At 37.6% G+C, this 10,869-nt stretch overlaps 1 protein-coding gene across 2 annotated transcripts; it reads left to right on the forward strand.

The window, feature by feature from the left end:
* The first annotated feature begins 732 nt into the window (after window positions 1–732).
* Window positions 733–9,769, forward strand: LOC139978456 (sorbitol dehydrogenase-like). 2 transcript variants are annotated; one of them, XM_071988710.1, is made up of 9 exons: window positions 733–1,366; window positions 1,892–1,927; window positions 2,565–2,729; window positions 3,214–3,373; window positions 3,667–3,785; window positions 5,035–5,100; window positions 6,945–7,120; window positions 8,966–9,087; window positions 9,318–9,769. In XM_071988710.1, the coding sequence occupies exons 3-9, from the start codon at window positions 2,579–2,581 to the stop codon at window positions 9,469–9,471; spliced, it is 948 nt and encodes a 315-aa protein (XP_071844811.1). In that variant the 5' UTR covers window positions 733–1,366; window positions 1,892–1,927; window positions 2,565–2,578; the 3' UTR covers window positions 9,472–9,769. The 2 variants fall into 2 exon arrangements, with proteins under 2 accessions (XP_071844811.1, XP_071844810.1); XM_071988709.1 differs by having other exon boundaries at window positions 733–1,514; window positions 1,894–1,927; window positions 9,318–9,768.
* Window positions 9,770–10,869: the final 1,100 nt, after the last annotated feature.

Genomic DNA, 10,869 nt, shown 5'->3' on the forward strand with positions numbered 1-10,869 from the left:
ATATATGATATCTTAAAATAGATGAACTATTATAGATATCAATATTTCAATTCAAGATATCATGAATTCAATTTCAGATATCTGTATTTAAATTTATGATATCAAAAAGTATGACGTACATATCACGAATTCAGCCATATTTAATGATATCATAAATTCCAATTAATGATATCATCAAATATGGCGTACATATCACAAATTCGGCCATATTTAATGATATCATTAATTCGAATTTTTGATATCATAAATTCCAATTATTGATATCATCAAATATGACGTACATATCAATAAATACTGAATAAAAAATAAAATGGCTTGCAATAGGCCCACTTGAAATACTGGTTATAAGTTCCGTTCTGCGACTGCACACTTTACTAAATTTTGTTTTTACAAGTATTTTACTAATAATGTGGGATATTTTCGAAATTCCTGAACATTTTGACGAATAGGGGACATTTTCGGGGACACTTGTTCATCGGGGACAGCACACTAATCGGGGACTGGTCACCTTACTTTATGGGCATTGGTAAGTGACGAATTTAGTGTGTAGGTCACGCCACCGACAGTACGATCATCACAACCTCATGAGGATTTATTTTGTTTGGTGGAACCTTGTTTACTTTATACCAACGAGGTAAATGAATCTGGAGAAACTATCACACAGTAAATAAGCGCGTACGCGCGTACCATGTATGGAGGGTCATGTGATGTGTTCCAGGGTGGTACTAATATACTACCCTCCCTATTACGCATGATGATTTCACCCAACTAGTACGTAAATGAGTTTGCGCGCTTAGAGCAGCAGACGACACCCGTTACCTAGCAATAACCGTGCCTGTAGCCTAACGTGATAGCTATATTCCCGTCGAACAGCATTAGGCTCTGTTCCATGGAGAATTCCGTGGTTGCACTGAACTAAACTTTTCCCCACATTTCCCATTTCTACACTCACTTATAGCGTGTAGTAATAACGTTAGGCCATATGAGACAAAGCTTGCCCCTAGAGCTGTATTAATAAGTAAGATTATGTAGAAAGCCTGCCTTCATTCAAGAGAATAAGGTTGGACGTTAGCATATTAGCACTATTTCGTAGGCCTGAAGTACCAGTACCTTCTTATGCCGCTAGTTCCCATGTCCGAACCGACCAATCTTTCACGAAGTCACTAACACTGTTCTCGAACTGCTACAGAGAAATATCAGTATAGTACCACCCTGGAACACATCACATGACCCTCCATACATGGTACGCGCGCACCCAATTGACATGAATCCTCCAGATTCATTTACCTCGTTGCTTTACACTTCGCTTATCAGCTGTTCCTAGGTCCTAGCCCCGTATCTCGTCTTACTACAGTAGAAAGATGCAAGTTGGGTGACACGTATAAAGCTTAATTCCTATATCTAGGTGGCTGATGACACACTCGGCAAATTTTGATTGCACTGCATGAAAAACTATGGAGCAGGGAGGAAGGAACTTATCTGCAGTGTTACGAAAAGCTGGCGAGCTCGTGGTGGTCAGTGTTCCTAACAGGCCTAGGCTAGCCTACAGTAGGTCTTACGTTAGACTTGAGAGTAGAAGAGTACCTTCTATGAAATTGTAATTGCTCTGTGCCAAAGGCCTAGGCTAGATGCAAATTATGTGTACAGTGTGCTACCATGCTAATAATCAGTACAAATAGGAAAGGTCACAATTTTTGCCTTGTCTGTGCTGATACTTGCAACTCTAATTGTTTCTCATAGTTTGCCCTATAACCCCCCCCCCCCCCCCCAAAAAAAGAAAAAAAAAAGAAAAAAAGAAGAAACCCCTGTTTATCTTAGAACAAGTTTGGATGTGGGAATAGGGAATGGAAAAATTAATAGAAGTAATTTTCTTTGCTTTCTCAAAATTCTCAGGAAAACACAACTATTCCTCAGCCTGCCAAACATGGTGAGTAATCCAGCAGTCACTTTTTCAAAGAAGCAATTAAAACTTACATGGAAAAATCCACATTGTTTGTATAATTTGGGTAATTACATTTTAGGCATCCTAATAAAAATTGCATCCAATTCCTACATGAAATTTTTTAAATATTGATACTTGAAGTTATTACCATTTATCCCATAAGTGAACTTGATGAGAAACAGGTGTTATGTCATTTTTGTACACTGCCAGCAAAGTGGTTTGTTTAACTTTATTTTTTCGTTTCACTTTTGTTTTGACTTAACTCAAGGATAAAATTATAATTAAATTTTGTAGAAAAACAGAAGAAAACAAATTGTTACTGTGCTTTGATTGCATCACACTTGTTGGCTTCCTGTCCACTTCTGCTGCAAAATGTGTCAACTGCAACTATTATTATCTCAAAAACAGGATAGATACAGGAATCAAATGCAAATTTCACCAGGATGTTTAGAATATGGCCTCCTTAGTATTGTCCAATATAAATTTGCCTCTGGAATATCCTTTAAAGTAAATCAGCTCTATTTGGGTTTAAAAATTCCAAAGTACATGTTTTGCATTTCTGAGCCTTGCATATTCAGACGTTTTCTTTTTACATTAATATATTTATTCTTCCTCACTTTAGAAGTTCAATTGCGAATGAAGGCTGTTGGTATATGTGGTTCTGATGTTCACTACTGGGAACACGGTCAGTGCGGACGATTCGTGGTGACAAGTCCCATGATTCTTGGCCACGAAGCCAGTGGGATTGTATCTGCTGTAGGGGAAGCTGTCACCACATTAGCTGTGGGTAAGGACTCCTTAAACAGCCTTTGGAAACTGTTTGCATGTTTTTCTCTATCCTTTTATACTTTTGAGTCCTTGGCAAAAAGATTTAAATATGAAAAAAATATAAATGCAGCTTAAGAAAATGGCACAAGCAGATCTCAGAAATCCTAAACTGATTGTGACTTTTAAAGATTGTTCTTATGTATGGAAACTAATGTAATATTTTAACTTTTGAGTTACTTCATTTTTGTAACTTGGCAAGATGGAGTTGACCGTGAAAGATCTACTATTAACTTTCTTCAAAAATACAATATTGACTACTTTATATGATTTAATGTGATTTCATGTCATGGGATCTGATGTGAGGTGATGTAATGTGATGTGAGGTGAGGTGATATGAGGTGATGTGAGATGGAATTGTCACATTTAGTGTCATGTGATTTTGTTTAATTTTTATCAACAACAGCATGTTTGACTAAATTGACATAGTTTCTCTTCCTTTCCAGGTGATAGGGTCGCCATTGAGCCCGGGATTCCATGTTACTTCTGTTCATTTTGTAAAGAAGGGAGATACAATTTATGTGTTGACATGAAGTTTAATGCAACACCTCCAGTTGATGGTTCCTTGAGACAGTTTTACTGTCACCCTGCCAATTTATGCTTCAAGTAAGTACTGGGTATAATCTTTTTGTAGACTAAAGAGATTGTGTGTGGGAGGAGGAGGAGTAGGAGGAGGCAAGGTGGGTGGGAAAGAGGGGTTTGGGGGAAAGAAGTGGGGCTGAGTTAAAAATCATAATAATATATCTTGAATGAGTGTCATGTGTGTTGACCATCCAAATGCAGTTTTTATGTCTCAATATTTCAAGGTCTGGCATTTATTGGAATTTTTTGGCAGAAGTAAGATACTGAAGATCATGATTACAACTTGACTCAACTTATTTTCTCCCACTTTAAAAAAGATTGCCAGACCATGTATCATGTGAGGAGGGCGCTCTTCTAGAACCCTTAGCTGTTGCTGTCCACTCCTGCAGAAGAGGGAATGTTCAACTTGGAAGCAGAGTCCTAATATGTGGAGCAGGTATGAATTTGTACTATGAAAAGCAATGATGATCGGTTCTAAGGTGCTCTTACCTTCATTAGCTAGATGGAAATTATTGGTGATAAAAGTTAAGCTTCATAGGAAATCATATAACCCCCAAATATCAAAATAAAATAAAACTGTTAGCAAACTGCTTATCCACTAGAGAGCCTGTGTAAGAGAATGTGTAAAGTAAGTTGGACTGACGTTTCGATCCTAGCAGGATCTTCTTCAAAGGCTAAATGACAAGTAACAGTAACAGAAGGGACAAAAACATGCACAGAATACAGACAGGTTAATGAGCATGGTGAACACAAAGAGATAGATGTAAGGGGACTAGTAGACAAGGGATGGAGAGAAGAAAGAAAGAAACCAACAGGGGAAGAGGAGAGGTAGGAGATAAACAGTGGAGGGACAAAGAGAGGATTAAGAGAAGGGGTAGGGAATAATAAACCCTCATGCTAGAATGTCAAAATTATGGTCCACAATAATTTGGGCCGGTGGTAAATATATCTGTGCCAGTGCCATTATTAAAGGAATTTTTTAGTGAAAAATGGGGTCCAGTCCTTCTGGTCATATCATTTTTTGTCTTTGTATCGCCCTAAACTTTGCCCTGTGATGAAATTTAGTTCCTGGGATAAAGTGCTTGAAATGTTGGCCCGTCCTGCTAGAAAATTTGAATCTAACACTGACTTATATCGACACATGACGTCAGTGCGGCACTTTGGTCAGACTCGATCAGATCTCACTCTAAGCGTGGCCTTGATACAATACACAGGAATGTGTACAGACTTTGTGTACGGCTGTGATTACAACAATCTCTCAGATAACAAATATCTGAACAACATATTATGAAGAAGAACTAGTTAGGGGATTTTGGAACATTATAAGTCTCCAAAAGATTGCTAACTTGCAACACACCGGGAAATTTCCATCTAACTCGCAATTTAACTTTCAGAAAATTTAAATTTCCTCGCTACAGTGTAGCTTGCTCATGATAGTGTCCCTGCAGCACCCGAAACGATGTGCCGCAATGACTTCACTGTCGCTCATTGTTCTCCACTGCTCAAAAATATATCAGATTAAGTTGGCGCAAGGTTCAAAAGTTCACTTCTCCTGAATCATAGGATGAAAAAATCCCCGAACCATGACTGTGTCGATGAAAAAATTCTGTTTTTTTTTTTCATATACCCAAAAGACTGCCACCAAAAAATTCCTTTATTGATAATATTTTTCTTTTAATCCCAAGGTCCAATTGGATTAGTCTGTCTTCTAACTGCTAAAGCTATGGGAGCAGAGAAAGTTGTAATTACTGGTGAGTTTTTGCCGTTGCAACATTATCCCAATTATCAGATGATTACACTTAAAGGCATTGAAGCCTCGCCCTTAACCGCGTGCCGCACTCTGAAAAAAGTTAACTTTCTGTTGCTTGCAAGTGAAGTTTACTTCTTGTCGCTACAAAATGCAGACAGTAATGAAACGCGATACCTTGTTATCTTTTATCTGGATCTGAGATGTCCATCGCTGCTATGTACACTGTGTTGTGGGTTTTGACCGTAGCTGCATGTATTGACTGTACACTAGTGTCTAATTACCAACTGTAGCAAGCTGTGTGTGTATTTTCTGGGATCGATGGTAGTGTCTAACACTTCTGTTACACCTCATTCGAAACTAGGTCAGATAACCGGCATCAGACATTTCTTTGTGCGCAAGTCTTAACTCCCTGTAGTAGGACAGTAAAACCTAAGTATCCTATCCTCCTTTATCAATATTCACACATTTAACAATTCTTATGTTTGTTATCGTTTAACACTGTGCAAGATCCTCATTACAGGGTAGCTCTTCAAATTTCATTTTCAAGTTTTGTAATTGCAACTACAAAACTTCTTTTGAACAAATTTCTTGGGATACTATATCTTACTTTATTTAATTTTTATAATTTTTCTATATACGAACAATTACAATGATTAACTGCACTGAAGTACCATAAACGTTAGTCTTTAAGTGTTTTTCGCATCTGCACGTCCTCCAGTTCTGAGGTATCAGGTTTATCTAGATTTTACTGACAGCAGTAACAGACAATCAGTTGGGGTACTGCATGCAAGGAGCTGCACCATATTATGAGACACCAGTACTCTTCTGTCAGTGGTAACAGACAATCAGTTGGGGTACTGCATGCAAGGAGCTGCACCATATTATGAGACACCAGTACTCTTCTGTCAGTGGTAACAGACAATCAGTTGGGGTACTGCATGCAAGGAGCTGCACCATATTACAGGCACCAGTACTCTTCTGTCAGTGGTAACAGACAATCAGTTGGGGTACTGCATGCAAGGAGCTGCACCATATTACAAGACACCAGTACTCTTCTGTCAGTGGTAACAGACAATCAGTTGGGGTACTGCATGCAAGGAGCTGCACCATATTATGAGACACCAGTACTCTTCTGTCAGTGGTAACAGACAGTCAGTTGGGGTACTACATGCAAGGAGCTGCACCATATTACAGGCACCAGTACTCTTCTGTCAGTGGTAACAGACAATCAGTTGGGGTATTGCATGCAAGGAACTGCACCATATTACAGGCACCAGTACTCTTCTGTCAGTGGTAACAGACAATCAGTTGGGGTACTGCATGCAAGGAGCTGCACCATATTACAAGACACCAGTACTCTTCTGTAAGTGGTAACAGACAATCAGTTGGGGTACTGCATGCAAGGAGCTGCACCATACTATGAGACACCAGTACTCTTCTGTCAGCGGTAACAGACAGTCAGTTGGGGTACTACATGCAAGGAGCTGCACCATATTACAGGCACCAGTACTCTTCTGTCAGTGGTAACAGACAATCAGTTGGGGTACTGCATGCAAGGAACTGCACCATATTACAGGCACCAGTACTCTTCTGTCAGTGGTAACAGACAATCAGTTGGGGTACTGCATGCAAGGAGCTGCACCATATTATGAGACACCAGTACTCTTCTGTCAGTGGTAACAGACAATCAGTTGGGGTACTGCATGCAAGGAGCTGCACCATATTATGAGACACCATTACTCTTCTCTCAGCAGTAACAGACAATCAGTTGGGGTACTGCATGCAAGGAGCTGCACTATATTTTGAGGCACCAATACTATTTTGGAATGTTTTTTTTCTATTCAGATATTCTTAATAGTCGGCTTGAGGTTGCAAAGAAGCTTGGTGCTGACGTTACCGTTTTGGCTGACATTAAAGACCCCCAGAGAATGGCTGAGAAAATAAATTCAGCTTGTTCTTGGCTCCCAGATGTCACTATAGAGTGTAGTGGTGCTGCTCCCAGTTTACAAAGTGCTGTTTTTGTAAGTAGTTTTGTAGGTTTGTGATTTAGAAAAGGAAACCTATTTGTGTATTTCAATATGTCAGCCTTTGAAAACATTCCAAATAGTATTTTACATCCTTAACATCCAAAAAGAAGTTTGTTCACATTAGAGTACTGTTGAAATAAAAAGGCTGCAAAATTGCTTTGAATTTGGCACCATCTTTTAGTACCATATTCTATGTTAAAGGGAAGTTGAATCATTCATAGATAAAGCTCTCACTCATGGGTTCTCTAACTGGGGTGCATGAACCCCCAGGGGGTGCGTGAGTCGATCCCAGGGGGTTCGTGAGACGTTTCCGAAAGTCAAAACTAGAGTACTTTTTATTGAACTAAAATCTGATATATCATATAATTCAGTAATGTACAAAAGTCGTACCTATTGACAAACACTTTTGGCATTCCATAAGCATATGTGGCCATAGTAGTACCGTACAGTGCATGTGATAAATAACTGAATTATGAAACAGACACAGGCTGCATGACTTTGGTGAAGTTGATGTACGCATGACAGTACGTTGTGAAGATAAGAGCTGATCTGATCTTGAAGTTCCAAATAAATATTTGTTTGTTGGTTTTTCATTTCAATATTACACTATGAATTTGATTTTTTATGAAGCACTGTTATGTGAACTATAGTATAATAATGACTCAGATCATGTCTAGAAAAGTTGGGGGTTCGTGGACAACTCTGACATCCACAGGGAGTTCATGGGGGGATAAAGTTAGGGAAACCCTGCTCTAACTGAATGAAAATTTGTGAATAAAAAATTCTTTGTACTGAATTGCCTCGTCATCTTTACTTGATAGACTCCTGTTATTTATTAACTCACAGATGATCAGAAGGTTTCAAATGGGATTTAGTTTGGAACATCGTGTAACTGCTTCTTAAAGTACAGTATGGAATAGTTGTTTTGGTTTAGTGTGTCTCACTTTGTGCTTAGCAGTTTCCCTCTATAACTGTAATTATATGGGTATGATATTCATATCTGGCAATTTCTTTATTAAAGTAGTTTGGCCACACCAACTAGACTGTTATATATGTTCATGAATTTCATCTAGTCTTAAAGTTATTGACCCCATGTGCCTTTCTTTTTTTGTAGTTGAATTTGTATATATGTCTAGTATTGCACATTTGACTGCTAAATATTTCTTGCCATTTGAAAAATGCCCTTATGTCATAGACTAAACTAAAATTTCAACCAATCTTGAAGTGCATTCCTTGGTTTGAAGTTTGAAGAGTGTAACAATTATCTTTTATGTAGTCATTCAGAATGCTTCCACCATAATTTTGTTATTTTCTATGGCTAGCCACTGGTTTGAAGGACCATGCTATTGTTGACACTCTTGTGTACTTGTACTAAAATTTGATTCTGTCTCTTTTGCCAATATTTCATTTCATTTCATTTATTAATTTTTGTTCTATCACAACATAAGTATGACATATAACATAGAAGGAGATAAGAAACAAAACTTGTGAAAGGAAGTGTACTAAAAAACCCTATAGGGCGTTTCGGGTAGTGACACTCCCTGAAAAAATACAGAACTTTACAATTAGAAAAGAGAACCAAAAAACCCCAAACAGAACCACCCCTTCCTCTCCCTTCCCTCACCTCCCCCTCCCCCCCCCATCATTTTGCAGTTCTAGGACATGGTGATGAAGTGCTTTTGTAACCTTTTTTTAAATGCAACTAAAGAAGGCTTCGCCTTTAAAGTGAAAGGTAGGGGATTCCAAAGTGAGATGGCCTGATGATGTAAGCTATTTTTAGAGACATTGTTGTGACATTGACAATATCAAATTTAACATATATTTTTGACCCATCTTTAGGCCACCAGACCTGGAGGAAACATCGTAACGGTCGGCAGAGGTCCTAGAAATGTGGAAGTACCGATAGCTGATGCATCGTCAAGAGAAATCGACATCAAAGGCGTCTTTCGCTACGTAAATTGGTGAGAGGAATGCTGACAGTTATTCAGCCTGTTTTGCTTTATCGTATCCAACCACTGAAATGTAAAAGAATAGTGCATGGGGGGTATTTTTGCATTTTGAAATACATTTATGATTTGTCATTGCACAGATTCCTGATGTATTGAGACCATTTTCAATGCAATGACCTGTAGAAATGTCTTTGTTTTGGAATTAATGAAGAACAACAGAGGATTGTCTTATTGATTTCCAGCTACCCTACTGCCCTGCAGATGGTAGCCAGCGGTCTGGTTGATGTCAAACCTCTCATATCTCACCGTTTTCCGCTTACTGAATCGGTGAAGGCCTTCGAGACAGCTAAGAGTGGAGCAGACAGTGCCATTAAAGTCATAATTGAGTGTGGTTAGTTTTAAATTTAGTCAAGTTAGATGATATTATTGGTGCTACCGAAACCAAGATAGGAGGGGATGTTGAAAGATGAAGAAGAAGAAATGTAAACAAATTCATTTATTGCCAACAACAATTCTTTGTAATCAGGAAATAGAGCTTGATTCAATGTTAAGAATATGGCAGTGTCATACCAAAAAAAATCTGTATTTTAATGACAGATAATTTTCAATAAAAAGTGAAAATTTGTGAAAGAAGAACTTCAGTGGAGACATTGTATTGTACTACTATGCTCTTCCCCTTTTTTTTTTTGGAGGGGGGGGGGTGGGGTAGGGGGAGGTGCATGAAAACTTCAAGAAATAACTTTATTTCCCTAATTTTGTCTCAGTTTTGTCACTGAAGTAAACTGCAGGATACAACTTTTTCTTCTCACTACATTATCTCTGAAGAATTAATGCAGAAAATCTGTCATTTTTATATTCTGTTGTAAGTGAAATTTGAATGTTGCTTTTACACTGCTTCATTAATGGTCACATACCTTCCCTAACTGCTTTTTATCAAATTTTGGGCTGGCTTTTTATTAGTATTAGAAATGACAGACTTTTCATATATGTATTTGGGAATAACAAACTGCTATTCCCAAAATTGAAATGTATTTTCAAATACTGAAAACAAAACAAAGGAAAAGAGCAAATAGTACTAATAGATGTTATCTTGGGATTTTTGTAACCTGTGGGTTCAGTCCACAGGAGAATAGTTGGGCATTATTGTAATGGAATACAGGGTTTCATTTGTAATACCTGGAAAGGGGCCAGTAATATTCAGGATCAAGGCTTCTAGACTTCCATCCCTTCTCCCAACCTTTGCCAAGAAAATTTAAAACATTAAAACTGTTGTAATTAAATTTGTAATCATGTGAAAGTAAATAGAGAGAACTTGGGCATGGTCTGAAGGTTGACAGGAGTGATGTTTGAGTTGCTTCATTTATTGCAAGAATTGGTACCATTTTAATGGAACTTTTCTCTCGAATGGAAATGTTTTTGTATCAGTTTGTTCTCTTATGGTACACGGTTGCCTTGACATATTGTTTTATAAATTTTGTGCACATGTTTGATTTTCATTATAATTTGTTTAATTCTTGATTTTTATGCAGCTGAATTGTTTCTTAAAATTTGACTGAAATGATTTTCTTTATCAATTTTACTTTTTTTTTTTTTTGTGATTTACTAATTTTCCTTTGAGGTATTATTTGTCTAATTTTAGAATAATTCAAAAAGTTTTTAATTTACATCTAAACAATTGAAATGATACATGAATTAGTATCAACTCTTTGCCAAGTAAACAATGCACACCATGTTTGTCAGCAAATTCTCTGAGACTTTTGAAACAAATATATTAGTGGATTATTTTGTTATTAA

Source organism: Apostichopus japonicus, chromosome 13 (genome assembly GCF_037975245.1).
Source record: "Apostichopus japonicus isolate 1M-3 chromosome 13, ASM3797524v1, whole genome shotgun sequence".
NCBI lineage: Eukaryota > Metazoa > Echinodermata > Holothuroidea > Aspidochirotida > Stichopodidae > Apostichopus > Apostichopus japonicus.

Coding starts and splice junctions, on each gene's coding strand:
- LOC139978456 (XM_071988709.1), top strand. CDS start 1,455: ATGGAGCAGGGAGGAAGGAACTTATCTGCAGTGTTACGAAAAGCTGGC. Junction 2,730..3,213: donor TGTCACCACATTAGCTGTGG/GTAAGGACTCCT, acceptor CTTCCTTTCCAG/GTGATAGGGTCGCCATTGAG. Junction 7,121..8,965: donor GTTTACAAAGTGCTGTTTTT/GTAAGTAGTTTT, acceptor ACCCATCTTTAG/GCCACCAGACCTGGAGGAAA.